General features: G+C 48.1%; 1 protein-coding gene across 1 annotated transcript in view; it reads left to right on the plus strand.

The window, feature by feature from the left end:
* LOC126530341 (angiotensin-converting enzyme-like) overlaps window positions 1-19,555 on the plus strand; it is a 179,329-nt gene that overhangs the window by 11,761 nt on the left and 148,013 nt on the right. Inside the window, exons 2-4 of the mRNA XM_055070249.1 lie at window positions 14,606-14,764; window positions 17,265-17,373; window positions 17,743-17,886. Coding sequence (XP_054926224.1) covers window positions 14,606-14,764; window positions 17,265-17,373; window positions 17,743-17,886 — 412 coding nt within the window. The remainder of the gene's footprint in view (window positions 1-14,605; window positions 14,765-17,264; window positions 17,374-17,742; window positions 17,887-19,555) is intronic.

Consider the following 19,555-nt stretch of genomic DNA (forward strand, 5'->3'; position numbering starts at 1 on the left):
ATACCGCTGGATGCCGCTGACGCCGCTAGAGAGTCAAGATAACGTGACTGCATAGAACACCGTCGCCGCCATGCAGAAAGAGGAGGAAAGGGTCCCCCCCCCCCTGTTCTTGTGTGGCCGATAGGGGGCTCTTCAGTTGCCGACGCGCCGGTTATTTCACGTAGGCCCCGGCACGTCGACGAATACGTGACCACCTTCCCACGGCTAGACCTGGTTCTTAGCGCTGCGGAAGCGAGGGTATCATATTGTTTGTGTCGGCATCGGCGGCGTTGTCCCTGAAACCAACTCCGCAGCTGGGGTTGACTCACTATCGGCGTCAGCGGCATCAGTCAGTCGCTGCTATCTCTTCCCTCCTCCCTTTATCGTGTTGTCCGCTTGCTGCGCGCGCTTCTGCCCCCATAGTTTGCCGCTGGGTGTACACGCCGCCCCCCTCCCCCCTCTTCCTGCGAGTCTCCGGTTGTCAAAGCGCCGGCTCGAACTTAATTCCTTTCTTCGCTCCTCCTCCAATGCAACCCCTGTGCGGTGGCAATCAGAGAGCCAGATCGGTGGCGGCGGATCTGTATATGTGCACCGCCCGAGCCGAAATTGCCGCTGCCGTTCGCCCTGTGCGGTGGCAATCAGAGAGCCAGATCGGTGGCGGCGGATCTGTATATGTGCACCGCCCGAGCCGAAATTGCCGCTGCCGTTCGCCACTGCGAAATTATCGGCCAGTTCTTTCTGAGCCATGAGCGAGACGACCGATGGGACTTTAATGTTGACATAAAGACAAACAGCAATTTCCTAACACTTATGCGGGAGAACATCCCGTTCCTCTCGCTCGTAACGCGTCCCACGGCTGTGACAACCTCGCGAGGCACTTGTATAGATCTCGTCTTTGAGAATCAAGCATTGGTGTACCAAGTCGAACATATATCAGTCTATTTCTCCGACCACAAAGCTTCCTTCATGACTGTCAAGAACTGTTAGTGGAGTCTTTGTTAAAGGAATACGTGTGAAAAATAAAAAAAAATTCTGTGATAGCGCATACATGTGTTGCTCGATTTCTTTGCCTCAATCTATCGAAAAGGTGAAACAGCTTATTTGCTGCGCTCAAATTTCGCATTAGGAAGTAACGTAATCGTCGGTAATTTTTTTTCCATCCATCAACCCATCAATACATGCGGCCAGAGGTCATTACTGTAGCGGAGGTGCATTACAATATAAACAACAAGAAAAAGCTAATTGGTCTCCAATCCACGCTGTGAAGGCGGTATGACAGCGAAGCTGTTAAACGACGAGAACGATTACCCATTGCGACGTATTGTGAAATTGTTCACATGGTGACATGCGCAAGCACTTTAACTAATTATTAGCCTAAGACGTTTCAACGGCCTGCGACTTGGCTTGCGCCGCTACTTCGTGCACCTACGAAGAGTGGACCGGAGAGAAAGAGAAATGCACTTAAACACACTTTCGCCGCGCTTCGTATGCACGCTGCTCTTCAGCAGTCCTCACTATACGTCGCCTTCCCATAGCACCGTCACAACACAAATGAGCTAGGCACGTTCTTTTTTTACATACGAAGGCGTAGTAACGTCATTCACCACTTCCCGGCCACTGCATCTTATGCAACCGCAGTCTTTACCGGTAAACGCTTGAACATATATTTTGCGTGTGTCCCACGTACGCGCAAGAACAACAGCAACTTGTCTCTTCCATTGCAAAGATCCATGAGAGACCGCTATCGGACGAGTTTCTTTGAGGTCCTTGGCCTAATGCAACCAGCGCAGCCCTGGTAACAAGAGCCGCTATAGCTTTTCTCCAAGCCACTGGGCTGGACGCACGGCTTTAGAGAGGCCACAACTCTGTGAATTTGTATATACGCATCTCTTCCTTATGCCATCATCATTCATCAGCCCTTTCCCTCCCCGTCCCTTTTCCCCAGTGTAGAGTAGCAGGCCAGAGCAAGTTATAGTTCAGGCCGACCTCTCTGCCTTTCTGTAAATAAATTTCTCTCTCTCTGTCTCGCGGCGAAAGCTATGCGCGAAGGCGAGCTTTCTGCTTCTTTTTTATTCTTTCCTCCGCACGGCCGGCGCCGCCGCTGCCGCCGATGCGAGCACCATCTGCTGGTGCTGCAAGGAAGCCAGTGGCGCGCGCCTGCCAAGTTTTTGCATACGGACACGACAGACACCCGTTAAGAGGTGGAGCTATACTATAGGCGCCGATTACAGAGTGGCTCCGGGGCCCGAGCTCCATCCGGAGTTTACCGAGGGCGTGGGGGTGCTGAGCCCTCTCCGGCGACGCCGGAGCTTACCCCCCTCCCCGCCCCACGCACCTAAAGTGTCATTACTAGAGCTTTTTCATTCGCATCATTTGAGGTTTTCTTTTTTTACTTAACTCGACATTTCCACTTAAAATTTTACCGGGGCTAGTAGCTTACTACATTATTGTTGGCGCGGACGCGCATGGCTCTTAAGTGACACTTTCGTTTTATTTCTGCAAATCCTGACAATAGGAGGACAAGCGCATTGGAGCACTAGCGGCGGCAGCCTCATCCGTATTTTCTCCCTTCGACATTGTTTTAAATTTACACTGTAAGCACTATGCGCATACACAATATCTATTTAAATATATACACAAGACAAAATTTCATTATATTTTTGAAAAAGAAGGAGGTAACCAATTAACGATTATTTCTAAAGGTATGGATAGCCTATGAATAAAGAATGAATTTGTTGCTGTATGTTCACCCCGCTTCAAATTACTTTGCGTGCCTTTTTGACCATGGAAGAAACCTATAGACTTCACTTATCCCTTCGGCACAGTCTTTCATCAAGGCGCGTAAAATGCACGTGTATGATATGTGTCTCAGTATTGCTTCTCTTTCCAGTAAACAATGCTAATGACTCATGAAAAACAATTTCTAATAATTTATCACATTTATTACGGATGAAAACATCGCCATTTGTATGCAGAGGTCATAAATATATATACGGCGTCCCAATGAAATATCATTCACCAAGATTTTAAAAACGAGCAATGCGTTACTCGAAGAAAATCTAGTGCATATTGTTTCCAGTGCAGCGGAGTCGCTGCCAGTAACTTTTTCCATACTGAGATTTAATTAGGTCATTGTAATTAAGTATGTATCTCGAGACGTACTATCCTAAATATCAAAGTGTCAATGAGGCATTTATAGGCGCAGCCAAGGGACATCTAACTGTAGTAGTTTCAGCGATGTACTAATTGCGTACTAATTTCTCACCATTGATAAATAAACCCTGCGAAATATAAAAATACCACGTGACTACGCTCCCACTTGCATTAGGGTGCCTCGATGTAGCGCGCCGCCGTAGAGGGTGGAGACACATGCCTTCGTGACCGCCATATTGGAGCGAGCGCAGATCCGGCGGGCAATGGAGCGAGCGTTGGCCGATATTCTTGTTTAGCATGCGTTTGCGCCAGCAAATTCAGGTGTGTAAAGGTTTTGCACATTTACTCGCAATCCTAAGCGCTTCTTGCACACAGAAATAAAATAGCGTGTGCTTGCATGCATAGACCTCAGACGAAATGACTATACTGTGCAGCTAGGTCCACGTTTCCCGACTGGGATGCTCAAACCGACGAATTACATGACTATATTGACTGCTTTATAAAGGAACGCCTTTCGGTGCTGTCGGGCATGAGAGATTATAAGGTGCATAACATTCAATAGGCTTCAATTGTGTATCTTGCTACAAATCAGCAAACAGTTGACGTTGAGGCTCCTAAAAGAAACACTTTATTGGGCTGACTTGCGCCTACTAAGAGCTGCACAACTTCGCGGCGGCGATAGCAGCACGCGTGCTCGGCTGTTATCGATGAACAGGATACCCGCCGCTCTCTGTCGAGTTCAATTAAAAGCCGGTAAGGAAACTCTGCGATAACATGTTAAAGACAACGACAAAATTCTGTAATCCGACATAGTCGTGCGTGGCTCGGATCAATCGAGATAAATCTGGTCGCATCTCGCGTCACAGAAAAACCGATAATGCGGTGTGCCGGCCGCTTTAAGAATGATCTAACAAAGAAAAGCAAGCTTCGTCGCATTATTCTAACTACACAATGCTGGTACCTAAAAGCGGACAGGTGCAACACTCTTATAAGAAGCAGCATAGGTGTTATGGCTTACCTCGCAGATCTTCGAGTTATCATTCGCATTCCAGTCTGTACACCTCACTTCCGCCTCCCATATTTTCCCCTGTTCCCTATCCCGTGGAAAGCGAAAAACAGCACATGCCTTTCGTTGTCGAGCCGGCACACAGCGGTACACAACATCCTGGCATGCTGGCTTTTCTTTTGCGACTGAACACAATTCAATCGCATAGCCCCTGGCGCACAACACAGCAGCTTCGCAAGCTCCCGAACAATGCTGCTTTACCAACGCTGGAAGGAACGGGCGCAGCAAGCGACTCGCCCCAATATGGCGACCGCAGAGCAAGATGGCGACGCGGCGCTGGCCAAAAGGTGTCACCGCCCTGTACGGCGGCGCGCTACATTGAGACACCCAAACAGCATCATATAGCAGCGCCCTCGAACAGGCTCCCTCTGAGTTAGCCAGAACAAAATAAAGGATATAAATAAAAACATCGTGATCGAGTTAGTGACTTATCTGCCGCGCCCCGTCCGAATTAACACGTCGCGTTTGGTGTTAGTTGGAAACAAGCTGTGATAGCTGTTGTCTTAGCGTAGATAAAGTGCATGGATGGCTTTTTTTTTTTTTCTGCCGAAAAACCTGTCACCACAAAAGCGAATTGACAACGTGAGTGCGAATGTTTATAGGTGCGTTTTGTTTCGTCTCAGTCGCCATGTCTCTCTAATGAGCAGAAGGAAAGCACGATCCTTGCCTTCGGAGCTGCAAATTGCAACGAGAGGAAGGCCGCAAATATATATCGGTCATAGAAGTGTGGTGCTAGACCAAACGCATCGACTATCATCAGAAACTATGAAAACCTAAGACAAAGCGGAAGCATCCCGAAACAGCGGCGGAGGATTCCATCTTTGAGACCTATAGCCTACGCACGGATGTCGTGCCATTTATGGCCTCAAATCCTCATGCTAGCGTGTCAGGGGACATTGCCGCCCAGGTACCAATTCCCAAGTCATCAGTTTGGAGGATCCTAATTGACAGCCTTTCACCCGTACCACCTTAAAGAGCACCTATGCTTGGAAGATAGGGACCTGTAGAATCGCCTAGATTTCTCGAATCGGTTTCTCACAAATGCGAGTGCGTTACCGGTTTTTTGTTAGCAACATCATGCGCACAGATGAAGCCAATTTTCTCAGAAACGCCCAGGTAAATTTACATAATGCACACTATTCAAGTGTATCCAATCCTCATTGGGTAAAACGCAATCGGCCAAAAGTAGCAGTGGTCGATGAATGCGTGGTGCGGAATTTACGCCGGTGCTATATTCAGTCCCATCTTCTTCGATCACACACTGAATGAACAGCGTCAGGCGGACTAAACCCTTGATGAAGTGATTGATGAGTCTCTCTGCGAAGTCCCGCTGTCACGTCTTCCACTTCTGTAGCATCAGCAAGATGGGGCATCCGCACGCAACAGTAGCCGAGCACGCAACCGGCTGGGTGCGACTTTATATGCGCAATAGACTGGAATGCACGGGCCTGTAAATTGGTCGGCTAGGTCAGCTGACCTCTCTCCACTCGATTTCTTTCTTTGGGGTTACGTGAAAGATAGTACTCACATGATCAAGACGGACGTCAGATTAGCTCAAAGCAATGATAACGGATGCCTGCCGTAGGATTCGAGCTTCGGTCATCAAGAAAGCCACTGTAGATGTGATAAAGCGGACTCAGTACTGTGTGGCTGCAGAAGGAGACCTATTCGAACACGTTCTCTAGGCAGCAGCTGATGATCAACAGGGCTTACGAGTTCATAGCTAATAAGGGCAAACTGAAATATGATGTTTGTTTGTTTTTTGTTGTTGTTTTACTTTTGATGCAGCAATCGCGATTGCCAATTCAGCTTATCTAGAAGTGGCATATTTTCTTTTCTTGAACGCATCGGTTTTGCCTTTTCTCCAGATGTGGGCCATTTCTCGGTCTGTTTGTTTCGCTTTTATTTGTTTGGCACGAATCTGCTTTTGCAGCACGCATACACTTTCATGAAAATAAAACCGCCACTTTAATTTGTTTTCTGGCGCGAAAGCAAGTTTTTGGCACGAAATATAGCTGCGTGTGTACTCTTTCGATGCGGTGCTAGAAGAGCCGGGATTTTGAAACATTCCATGCTTATTCCATTGCTTTTCGCGTTTCTTACATAGTCAGTGCGGCGCTTCGGCCGCGTTATCAAGGAGCTTTTGTTATCAGTGTGATCAGTCGGCCGTGAGAGATGGGTAATAAGTGCGTCCTAGAAATGAGAGGAAAGAATAGCTGCGAAACGCGAAACCTGCTGTTAGTGCTCCTTCCGTACCATTATCAAGGTGATGCGCTGTCTCTTCGGGTTTGCGACAGGCGTGCAGTTGCTTTCAATCACCTTATTTTGAGGGCACTGCTCTATGATGCGGGTGGGAGCGCAGTCACGTGGTATTTTTCATATTTCGTGATGTTTCTTCACGCGTGTGTGTGTGTGTGTGTGTGTGTGTGTGTGTGTGTGTGTGTGTGTGTGTGTGTGTGTGTGTGTGTGTGTGTGTGTGTGTGCGTGCGCGTGTGCGTGTGCGTGTGTGCGTGCGCGTGTGCGTGTGCGTGTGCGTGTGTGTGTGTGTGTGTGTGTGTGTGTGTGTGTGTGTGTGTGTGTGTGTTTGGTTCGGAAATCGGGCCCCAGCTCCCTCCCCCCCGCCCCCGAAAAAATGAAAACTTTCCGCCTATGAGCTATACTGCTTCGCTGTAATACATTGAAAGCTATAAAAGCAAAACAAAAAGCCGTCTATAAGTTCAGTAAGAGTCACACGACACGTGTCAGTCAAAGTAAAAAGACACAAGAATTAGGGAGGGGGAGGTGGACTGGGCTTATAGGAACCATTCTGCATCACGACTGCATTTCGTGCAAATGTCCTCCGAGTTAAGGCGGTACACGACTCACTGGACGCGCTAACAATAGTATTAAGGTAGGTTGTTCCACTCACCTATTGTGTGGAAAACATGACTGGAACACTGTGGTGCGGCACTCATTTTCTCCGGTATTCCCCGCTGTTGTCCCATCCTTAGGATGTTTCAGAACTTTTGCCGATCGATGTCTAGGTTGTCATGGGCTAACTCGTTGGGGAATGTCTGAAAAAGCGACAGGTTTGCAGTGGATTTCTAGGTACACATTCTTTTTTATGGCGGTGACACACATTACGATGGAAAGAAATAATTGCAAAACGCGCGGCATGGCTCTTAACCACTTCTAACCTGTTAATTAATGCGTTAGTGTAAGGGCCCAATATCATGACAGCTTATCCTATTATTACCCGCACGTTGGTTGTATACAACGCTGTTTTTACTTCTTGGAGTGCCTACTTAAAGCTCCGTTTGATGAAATTAAGGACTCGGCTGGCTTTTGTGGTTATAGTTTCAATATGTTTCTTCCACGTGAGATTTGATGCGAAGGTCACGCGTAATAATCTAACATCTTCAGGAATAGCAATGTTTTCATTATTTACGGGGTAGTTAAACTTGATGACAGCATTTGCCACTGAATCGGGTGTAATTACATTTAGAAGAATTTAATTTCATTTCCCATGTATCCCAACAGGGTAGAATGAGGTTGAGGTCATACTGTGAGGCGGTGGCACCATCTAAACAATTAATTTCTCCAACGCACAGTCATCTTCATAAAGTCGGATTGTTGATGAGACGTTCAGGCCGATGTCGTTGATATAAACTGAGAATAGCAAGGGCCCCAGCACTGACCGTGCGGCACACCTCATGTGAAAGCAGCAAGGTCACATTCCCAGCTAAGGAATAAAGTTTTTGGGGAAAGGCCATTGAGATAATTATGCAGCTAGTTAATCATGCTTTCGGTTAGGCCTAGGTACGAAAGCTTAAATAGCAGGAGGGAATGCTTTACTGTGTCGAAAGTTTTTTTCAAGTCTCGTGCAATACAGTCAGTCAGTAACTATATTCGCTATTTTCCAATCTAACGGTAACAGAGACGATGATATTGCATAGTTGATTATGACCGAATGCCTGGCAACAGCAGTTGCACGTGCTTTTGGAAGATAACATGGAGCTAGGTCGGAACTGGTTCTTCAGCTGGGTTTTAACTTTGAAAGCATTTTTTTTTTAATTACGCCGTCAAGCGATGTGTAAACGTCTTGCATGTTCAGATGATGAACGTGGTCAGTATGAAAGGGAAGGGTATACGCGGATCCAGAAGAAACTGCGAAAGTAATAGCTGAAAAAAAATTGGCTTCACTGAAGTCAATAACGAATTCTTGTTCGGTACATATCGGCGGGATAATACTTTCTTCACACCACACAGTGTCGCCATCATCAATGTCAACCTGCATTGGTACTCTTGTAATGTGTCTAGAGACTGGAAACGTTGCCTATACGTTTACTGTCCGTCCTACTGAGACCAGTGAATACGCACAGCTGCTCAGCATGAATGATAGTGTGCTTGCAGTGTGTGGGCTAGTGTGCGGAAAGCCGCTAGCTGATTGATCGGAGCGTTAAAGGTTCCTTAATTACCCGGAAAGTCATATACGGCCTGTGCTCTCAGAAGGAATAGCCTCGTATTTTTACACGTGATTGCCCCGCGATGCGATAAAGGTGCGTCCGCTTGCTTTCGTCGTTTCCGCAACCGCGTGTCCGGAGTCCCTCTAGCGCTCCGGGCGCGAACCGGGCATGCGCCGTCGACATCAGAGTAGCACGAAGGCGGCAGCGGCGCCGACGGCACGAATTATTTTCGTGACTGCATAACTACCACTGCAATACAATAATGTTTGCAGAAGCAGCAAATTTGCATGTAGGCAAGGAAACAAATTTTAGACGCGTCTATATCCGCGCCTGCATGCAGTGCACGTGGCCAATGGCTCTTGGGGCCAATATTCATTTCTGTTTTTTTTTAATATCAATTGCGAAGTGAATGAAAGTGTGCTCGCAATAAAATTCTATTACTTTTCAGCTTTGTTCTTAAAGCGTGTGGCTTTCTTTGAGACCTAACGGAAATTTCTTGTGTCTAACCACTTTAGCGGGCCGATCCAGAAAAATACTGCAGTCCAACACAGCGGTATGGTGCAGGTGGTATAGGCACCGGGGGGGGGGGGGGGGGGGGAGGAGGCGTGCTCTCGCATTCTTCTCTCGTGGCAGCTAGCGTTTTTGAGATGCTGACGTTGAGACGCTGGCCTGTAGTCGCAAAAAATGATCTAAGGTGCTGCCCGGGATTCCGTACTCGTCCTTGAGGAAGCTGCAGTCAACATAGCGTTTGGATAATGCATCTAGGGGCCTTACGGTTGTGTCCAGCGTGCGGGAGCACTGTGGTAAGAGCAGCGTCTACCCGTAACACATATTTCAACATTTGAGCAACAAATAACCACCTCCCAAAGCGTGCCAGACGCATTCTTGTAGTAGCAACTGTCTTTAATTCGTCCAACATTTTTTCCCTGCGATGCACCGATTCAGTTCGCCAATTATTTGACCACATTGGATCACATCACGGCTAGCGCCATCACAGGAATTTCTAGTTAATACTCAAGATCGCAGTGGCGTCCCATAATGGCAGTGCGACGTAACGGAACTGAACTGGAACTGTACACTGTATTCCAGTGTATGATGTTAAGAATGGCCGTACGGGGTGGCAACGTGCCAGCTTTCAGCCCGCTGCACGTGTTCCAAGCCGGCCCTTCGGAGAACTGCGAAGAGCCGGCAGCCACGTGGCGCGCGATCAACTCAGGAAATTGGTACTTGGCCGAGCCATCCGGGACAAAGCAGAGTTCTACGAAGCCCTCTGACGTCGGCACTGAAAGCTGGGCGGTACCGAGAACTGTCCGGCCTTTTCACCTGTGTGTGAGTGCAACACGAACATTTCCGTCCACGGGGCCCTCGAACGTGTCAGCCTTTGTGTGTGTAGGCTCGAACGTGTGTGCCTTTGTGTGTGTGAGCCATACTGCGGGGCGGCGGCAAGATTACAATGATTGGACGAACATTCCCGACCATTCGTGCTCCGTCCACGCCGAACGATGACGTCGAACTATGACGTCAAGCGGAGAGCTTATAAGCATCGTTTGCCGGCTGCTAGAGTGTGCTCGTGTCGTGCTCGTTGTCGGGAGCTGAGTGCTCTGTCATGCTCGAAATGTAGTAGTGAGCTGTGTGCTCGTAAGCTGTTTGCTGTATGTTAGTTTTGCGGGCTCCATATGGGAGTCGCGCTAGCCTGCCAATGTATGTCATGCTTTAAATGTAAATACTGCCAGTAAATCCTAGTTCCTCCCAAGCTCCATCCTTACGACTACGACCGCTCCAAATCTACAACTGAATGGCAGCGGAGGGATCCGACTACGGCTCCTAGATCGGCCTACGACTCGGGAGACAGCAACGGCAGCTGACGGACGTTGGCACATGGTGACCGACCGGCATCCTGATCAAGTTGGAGGCGACTTGAGATTGACCACCTCTTGCAACTGACTGGATACGGCGGGGAAGGACTGGTGATATGGTGCTGCTTCAGTGGGTAAGCGTTTGGTTTTGGCTGTAAGATTTACCAGGCTTCAATTTCTCTGTGTTTTTGAATTTGATTCGCTGGGATCTGTTACTTGTATTTTGATTTGCGTGGGTATCGCAACAAGTATTGTGTGACAGCAGAGCCAAAGCTTAAAGTAGCGACCATGGTCCTAATGTGTTTGACGGGAGCTGACCTGTTGTGGTTGTGTGAGGAGATCGGGGTAAACGTAGATGAGAACTTGAAGGAATCAGAAATTCGTAAGACAATTCTCGAAAGTGAGAATGATTTGAAATTCATAGAGCAAATGGGCAAACGAATTCTAAGTAAAAAACGAGAACAGGAAGCAATTAGGCAAGAACAGGATGAATTTAGGCAAAAACAGGAAGAAGCTAGGCAGAAACTGAAAGGGGTTTCGCAGGAAGAAGGCCTAACAGAAGTAACGAGGCAGTACATTGATGCATTGAACAATGAGATTCAAGGTTTTGAGCAGTCAATCGAGCGAAGTCAACAGCGGCTTGAGAAATCTGTAGGCTGGACGCAGCGAAAGTGGCAGGAAGTAAATAGCAGATTTTGTTCAAAAGCCGAGGAAAGTAGTAGTACCTGTGAGAGTAGCAGCACGTTCACAAGTGAACTCGAAGTGCTAGCAGCTAACGAAGCCTTAGTGGCAGCAGAGGCCGGTAAAGGCCAGAGTGAGAGCGACGAGGTGCTGTGCCAACAGAGGACTGTAGAGACAGCTAGGCCAGCTGCGAACAAATTGGCACAGTTACCGCGCGTGTGCGTCGCATCTCATGGTAGCGAGGTCGTTAGCGAGGTACAGAATACTACGGACTTGACAGACGCGAGCACCCATGTCGAGTCAGATCTGCGTGCAGAAGTGAAGTGCGAACTGGACGATGCAGTTGAGAATAGTTCTCGGGGTGGCGAGCTCCGTAGCTCACGAGAGAACAACTGCATTGTTCAGGGATCGGTGCGGCTCTCCACCAGTCTAGATAGCCTAGATAGGGATGATTCAGTTGTTAATCATTCGGACTGTGCGTGTGAGACAGCGATCGATACCGACGGGCTGTGTGCAGATGCACAGCGTGAGCTGGGCAATGCAGTAGAGGGCAGTTCGCAAGGGTGCGAGTTGCATAACTCGAGTAAAGCCTGCTGCATTGTGCCAGAGTCGGTTGAGCTGTCCGCCAGTCGAGGCAAAGTGAGAGTAGATTTTAATGTAAATCACTCAGACTGTGCGGGTAAGAGACCGATCCGGGCCGACGAGATGTGTAACGGCCAGCACGAGGCGCGAGATGACGGCATGAAAGAGAGTTCGAGGAGAAAGCGCCGCAGAAAGAAGCGCCGAAAGGATCGGAATGCGGTGGCTAATGTAGCGAAGCCAAAGACGGCGACAGGCGCGAAAAGGCAGGGCGCGAAGAAAAGACAGGTGCGGTCGTCACGGACGATGTTGACGCATCAAACACGTTCGAGCCACCGGTCAAAGGGGGACCGAGAAGCATGTTCTGCACGGACGCGGACGAAGGGCACGGGGCAGTTAAATTCCTCGTCGTTCCGTCGTTCTCTTCGAAGCTCAGCGTGCAGTACAAAGAAGCGCAAGGTGGCAAGACGAGACCAGGTGGGGAGTAGCGACGCGGTCAGTCGAGGTCATGCTGAAAGCGGGGCGCGAGGACGCAAATTGGCAGGAGACCGTAACGTCTTGGGGGAGCTGATAGTGAGTCAGCCCTTTTGTTGTTCCTCCGTAGCCAGAGTAGCTTTCAAACCGCGACCACCTCGGGTTCGGCTGAAAGTATGAGTCAGTCGTAAGCAATCGGGAACGGGAGGCCAGGAGAGCTTCCGTAGTAGGAAAACGTGTTGTTTTGTTTTATTTTTGAACATTTGCAAATTTTCGCGATTTGAGACTAGGATTTCTTTCAATATGTAAGGTATGAGCTCTGTTTATGATTTGTTTGAGAAGCTCGAGATTTGAAAGACGCGTTTTAAGTAAACCTGTAGTCTCGCGAGGTGTTCATTAATAAGTATATAGGCTTCTTTTTTGTGTGTGTGTAAGTAACCTGAGTGTCAAGGTTATCTGTGAGAGGCCTATCGTAACGCGCGTGTGTGTTATTTAACCTTCTTTCTTTTTAAGTGTTTTTGAATTTTCTAAGGTTAAACGCGTAGATTTTCAGTAAGTGCGTGATTTGCACTAAGAAGAGCTCTTAGGTCCATTAGCGCGTGTCCTGTGAGGACGGAAGGAAGCAGAACGTTGATGACTGGGTTGCTCGTGTGTGTCGAGGGCAGCCGTATTCTGACTTCTCTGGTGCGCGTGCGAAGAGCTAGTTAGTAAAAGACACATTTGTTCAAAGGTTCCTCTGTGTTGCGTAAGTTACGCAAGTGTGGTTGTTTGTTTAAGGAACGTGTCCTGTGTGGACTAAAGGAACAAATGTGAGTCAGCGTGATGAAAACTTTGTAGGATGCAAGCACGTGTTCGGAATAGGGACCACAAACCTAGCGCGATTGTGATTGCGTACCTGTGGAGTTGGCCAGACTGTTCAGTGGCAACAGTACGTGAGATAAGTACACCACTGCGATAGGGTAAGAACAGGCTGTTCGTGAAGTTAGGCTGCTTATGTTATGTTTGGGTATTGGTGTTTGAGAGCCTTCGGTTTAATTCTGCGTAAACCTTTACTCTTGTGCAGCACGACAGTCAGGTTTGGTCGAACTGAAAGGGAACGGGAACGCTCGCTTTGGCGGCACGAAATTTTGGGGCAAAATTTGGGATTCCCAGTTGAGTGACTTGCATTGGAATTGTGATAGGAGGCCTGGTGGGTTAGCAGCTGATTCCGGGCGTTTGAACGCTGAGCGGTATTGTGTTGCCGGGTCGGCTCTTCTGTGCCAGTTGTTGTAAGATGGTTGAAGGCATTCCAAGTACGCAGGGGTTGCAGAGAGCAAAGCCATCATCTTGCTCACCAGCCATTCTCTTCCTGCCCAGCGGTTGCCAGCACTGGCCAGGCGAGATTTTCCGGGCCATGGAGGAGCTGTTAAGAATGGCCGTACGGGGTGGCAACGTGCCAGCTTTCAGCCCGCTGCACGTGTTCCAAGCCCACCAGACGGGGCGCCCTTCGGAGAACTGCGAAGAGCCGGCAGCCACGTGGCGCGCGATCAACTCAGGAAATTGGTACTTGGCCGAGCCATCCGGGACAAAGCAGAGTTCTACGAAGCCCCCTGACGTCGGCACTGAAAGCTGGGCGGTACCGAGAACTGTCCGGCCTTTTCACCTGTGTGTGAGTGCAACACGAACATTTCCGTCCACGGGGCCCTCGAACGTGTCAGCCTTTGTGTGTGTAGGCTCGAACGTGTGTGCCTTTGTGTGTGTGAGCCATACTGCGGGGCGGCGGCAAGTTTACAATGATTGGACGAACATTCCCGACCATTCGTGCTCCGTCCACGCCGAACGATGACGTCGAACTATGACGTCAAGCGGAGAGCTTATAAGCATCATTTGCCGGCTGCTACAGTGTGCTCGTGTCGTGTTCGTTGTCGGGAGCTGAGTGCTCTGTCATGCTCGAAATGTAGTAGTGAGCTGTGTGCTCGTAAGCTGTTTGCTGTATGTTAGTTTTGCGGGCTCCATATGGGAGTCGCGCTAGACTGCCAATGTATCTTGCTTAAACTGTTAATATGTAAATAAATCCTGTTCACCGAGTTCCTGTCTACGACCTTCATCTCCTTCAAATGGTGGCAGCGGCGAGATAGTCCGACGACTCCTACATCTGGTCGACAGCGGTAGGACCGTCCGACAACTCTTACAATGAACAATAACTTCTCCCGTCTTTTTATTATTTCTTTTGCTCGGTCTCTTGCTTTACCAACGGATGTATCGAAGCCTATGAAGCATAATATTTGCGCGTGTCGAAGCAGACCACATAGTACGTTCTTGTACTTGTGTATGCTCACGTGCGTGTATGTGCATTCTGTTCGCATTTAGCACGTTATCCGTTTTCTCTTTAGGTGGAAGTGACGCTCGAGGCTCAAAAACTGGATCTGGAAGTCTGGAAAAATGTCACTAAGTACAAGTGGACCAAGTTCGAGGATCCGGTGACGAGAAGGATTTTCGAAAAGCTGTCCGTTCTGGGCACTGCCGTCCTGAGCAATGACAAGCAAAATGAGGTAATGAAACCCGCTCTGCATGCTGTGATTCCCGAAAGAAATGGTTGTCTTTCGTGCGCTTACTCTGTTGCGTCAGCTTATGAATTGCACGTGCTCCAAATACGCTAACTTCCATTTATGCGAAAGAAGAGGTCCGCAGCGTTGTTATTTCCTTACGACGTCGTTTTCCTTACGTTCATCGTTAAGTTTTCTACACGCTGTCAAGCTTTGACTGCGCAATTCCTATCGGAGCAACGTCGTCCAAAGGTTCAACTGCACGCAGCACTTTTTTGTTATTTTTGGTAACATTTGTCAATATTTCTCTAACTACTGATTATCGAACGACAAAAATTCGACACACGGTATCGTCGAGTGCGTGTCGCATTCACCAAATCGAACGACGCGATACCTACACTCGTCGGCGATTGAAACACCAACAAGTTGAGGCTAAGCATAACGCGCTACTTCTTACCAGCTCCCGCCGATATCAACGACGTGCAATATCAACATACTTTCTGCCCGCACACTGTACCATCAGCGTCGTCCCCGATAAGTGGTGACGCTAAATCGTATTCGGGTTACGCTTAGTAATTTCTCGTTCGTGTTTCATTCGTCCACGTATGCAGACATTCTCTGACTCAGGCTGAAAAGATTTTGAAGGCTGCAGCGGTGGAGACAGCAAATTCTGTCAGGTTGCCCGTCGACCATGTTTATAGGCTTTGAGAGTAGCGCTGCTTTAAAGGGAGACTAAAGGTTACCAGAAAGTCAAGTTAAAGTGATAAAGCAAATAGAACGTCAAAGGCGTCAATATAATCGCGAACAGAGCTTTAGTAACCGAGAAATTGAGGTAAATGCATGACACGATTTGAGACCCCCCAGCGACATCCGGTACTAGCCCGATGACGAAAGCACTCCTCATCATAATTTGTCACTAGTACTCAACTACTCGTATTAAAAAGATCATTTCATTCGATTATAAGATGGAAGGAAATGCTACTAGTCTACTTCTATTCGACTCTAAGGAAAAATAACATTTTGATGTTACCCTTGAGTAGTATGGGTGATCGAAAGATTTCGTTTTCGCTCGACTCTGCGCGCTCGACTTTGCGCCGTGCGCGCTTTGGAGTTTCAGTTGTTTCTTTATCGCGTCGTGCTGCGGTGGTCCTGCTGGCTCGCGAAACTTGCATTTGGAACAAGCCGTGAGAATGCCACGTCCATGTGATGTCGTGGGATGCGCGAACGGTCCGCGGAACTTGGCCAAGGGCAGTTGCAGCGGCGAATCCAACGTTACTTATCACTGTGTGCCAACGAGTGAACCTCTCCGTTCGAAGTGGTTAAGTGCCGTACCTCTGCCACAGCGCGCTGGCAAAGAGCCGAAAAATCACGTAGTGTGCTCGCTGCACTTTCGTCCAGAGGATTACGAGTTCAACGCCGACTTACCGAAGTCGCGTGAAGTGCCTTTCAAAGCAGGCCGTCGTCGTGGTAGTACGCAACGACGCCGGCAGCGCGAGCCCTCAACAGCAGGTCACGTTCATCAGTGCTTAAATAGCTGAACTCGAGCCCAGCATCGCGAGCTAATGTGTCATTGTCAGGGTCATCCATTGCAACGAGCGTCGAAGTTGGCGTCATAAAATAAAGAACCAGCTTATCGTCGCGCGCTTTCCCTTCCGCTAGCCACCATAGTTACGCTTCCGCGCTACTGTCGGCTCTGTCTTGGCTGTTTCTGGCCGCGCGTTTGCGTTTTGTGCAGAAAAGCCGTAGCGCCGTCTGCGGGAGCCGTTTTACTCACCGACGGCGCAACGTCACTATGAGACCATGACGTCAATACTCCTCGATCGGAGGGCGGGTGATTTGAACTGCGCTAGAGGTACGCGGACGCTTCAGAACGCATTTTCTCTTAAAATAAGTTTCTTCTTCGCACGAAACAAGCGTTTCGAGGCTTCTGGGGTGGTATTCCAACAGTTCACGTTGACTTAATATTAACCTTGAGTGTCCCTTTAACGATGATTTTACTCCGACCAGTCTGATGGAATGCGCTTTGTTTCGATCCCGTTCTATTCTGTGCCGCTTATAGTAATTCGCGCTCTCAAACTGCGCGCGTGCACAGCGTATTACGAACAGCTGCCTCTCGCCCTGCAGAGTTTTCGTTCATACAGCAGCACGGCCCCCATCGGCCATTCTTTCAGCAAAACCGCAACTTGCATGTTCTCATTGTCCACGCTTCTGTGGGTGCATCTTAGAAATACAAGATATCTTTTTACCCTTTTTTTAGCAATCTTCTTCAACGATTATTTTCCTTCCATTCAATACACTAACAGTCAGGGTATAGAAGGTGGTGTAATGCCTCTTGTGATGTTTCTTGAAATAAAAATATAAAGTATAATAGGCACAAAAAATTTGCACATTTTCCTGCGGTGAGGACAGCTTTTCAGATGCACTTTAAATGGGCTCTATGCACCGGGGACTCTGAATGTCGTGTAACGGCGTAAAAGAAGTTCTTGCGCTTTTTTTTTCTTTGCAGCTTGTCAACATAATTGCGGACATGCAAGAAAACCACGCTTCGAGCAAAATTTGTCCTTTTGTGCGGCAAACTAACAGGCCCGATGAATGCAACTTGTCCTTAGAACCAGGTATGGCAGTCGATCTACCTGCGTTAACTTGGTTGTACCGTGTCTGATAGCTAACGATAGCTAAGCTGATGAAAAAACTATATATATATATATTTATATATATATATATATATATATATATATATATATATATATATATATATATATTAGCGGTCCAAGACACAATTATAATACCTACGGTGTTCCCTCGTCAGAGGTCTGACCCCAGGTTTTAAAAAACATTTCTTTTTAAACAGCTTGGCTAATGTTGGTGACAACACCCTCTCTATATAAAAAAAGATACGGTCTCGATTTACTTGTGGTTGTTCAAGTGTGCCCGCGATTGCAAATGACGACATTAGCGTCTTTTTCATACGCATCTGCCATCAGAGATCAAAAACATCCTCATGGACTCCCGGAATTATTACGAGCTCCTGCACGTATGGAACGAGTGGAGGAAGGTTGCGGGGAAGCCCATGAAGCAGAACTACCTGCGCTACGTCGAGCTCTTGAACGAAGCGGCCAGACTGAACGGTGAGATAATATATCATATTTCCCAGGTTATAAGGCGCACCCCTTACTCTTCGCGAGTTAAGAAGAAAAAAATTGGTATCTAAGTCACACCAATATATAATTTGACGCAACTATTTCAAATCGCTCAGCGTGATGAAACAAGATTATGCACGCTTGTACACGCATCGCAAAATGTATTACTCACCCATTTTACAGCACTAAATTTGTATAAACGAAATGCTTGCAAGCCGCAAATTCTAGCACAAGAAAACTATGAGCAAACATCCGCGCTGCGCTGTTTTCTAGATCATTGTACACCGGCTTACGCGAAAATAATACGACTGAAGCGAAGCAAAAAAAAAAGTGGGGGAGTGGGGGAGCTACGCCTGCTTCTTAGCAGCAGCAGCTAACCGCTAAGCCTTCGCCTTGTCGCTTTCTCGCGGTCATCAAATCACCGAGTCGTGTTGATTTTTCAAAACTCTTTTAGAAAGGCTGCTGTCGCGCGTGCGAAACACACGGACCCGACTTCATTTGGCATTATGTTTTGCATTTTCCGCCACAACTACGGAACGAAGAAGGAATAACTGAGGAAGATGTAGAGTTATAAACCACTAAGTGCCATTATATGAACAGTCCAAAATCAAGAAAGGGGCTGACAGATGGAATAGCACGCTGTGGTATAAAGTTTGTAAACAGGGATAAGGTGCCTCAGAAAGGCTGGCCAACGTTTCGATAGGAGGACCTGTCTTCGTCAAAGGCGGCCTCGTCATCCTCGGCATGTTAGCTTTAAAGGGTTATTGTAGTGACGTCACGTGCGGGTGTTGTCGCTGGCGGCTGGTTTTAAAGGGAGAGACTTCAGAGGAAACGAGCGCTGTCGTCCGACGTCTGTGAACTTCGTTCCCAAGACGAGGGGACAAGAGCGGGAGAGTGGGAACGGGGGGAGAAAAGAAAAGAAAGAGAAGCAGAGAGAAAAAAAAGAAGAAACAAAGGCAGGGCGACACCAAGACCAAAAAAAAAGAAAGAAAGAACAAGAAAGAAAAAATTCAAGAAAGACGGGGGCCTGGGAGCGCGTTGGGGAGGCGAGAGGCTAGGAAGCATTCAGGGGTATCGTTGGCGGCATGTTCTTGTGGCATTAGAAGAGCCGGTCAGGCGGTCAGTGCTTTCGACACCCGGCAAGTACTCGAATGTCCCGGGGGAGTCTCTAATCATGTCCTGCATTTACCTCAATTTCTCGATTATTAAGGCTCTGTTCGCGATAAGCACTAATCTATCACCTCAGCTTAACTTAATATTTGCCTTTAGTGTCCCTTTAAGGTGCCCAGTATAGTAGGGTGCTCTTCAAATAGTTCATAACAGCCCATGTAGCTGTTGCTGGTACTGTGTGGTCAAACATTTCTGGCCAAAGTTGTACTTTCTGACAATGTTTGCCTTTGTATGCCTGCCAGCGTGGAAGCCAACCTCTTCCGCTGTGACACGTAGAGAGGGCACTCACGAAACGCATGTTTCAGGGTCTCAGACACAGGGAAATGTTCACAGTTTGGGCTGTACGCACGGCTGATGGGCGTAGCGTCGAGAGAAGGCGACACCCAGGCGAAACCGGTGAAGTATATTAGCCTGGCAAGCTGCTGTCTCAAATAATATGTGCGATCAGTGCAAGGACGGGGGAATCTGTAATTTTAAAAGACCTCAA

The sequence above is a fragment of the Dermacentor andersoni genome, chromosome 5 (assembly GCF_023375885.2).
Source record: "Dermacentor andersoni chromosome 5, qqDerAnde1_hic_scaffold, whole genome shotgun sequence".
In the NCBI taxonomy this organism is placed as follows: Eukaryota; Metazoa; Arthropoda; class Arachnida; order Ixodida; family Ixodidae; genus Dermacentor; species Dermacentor andersoni.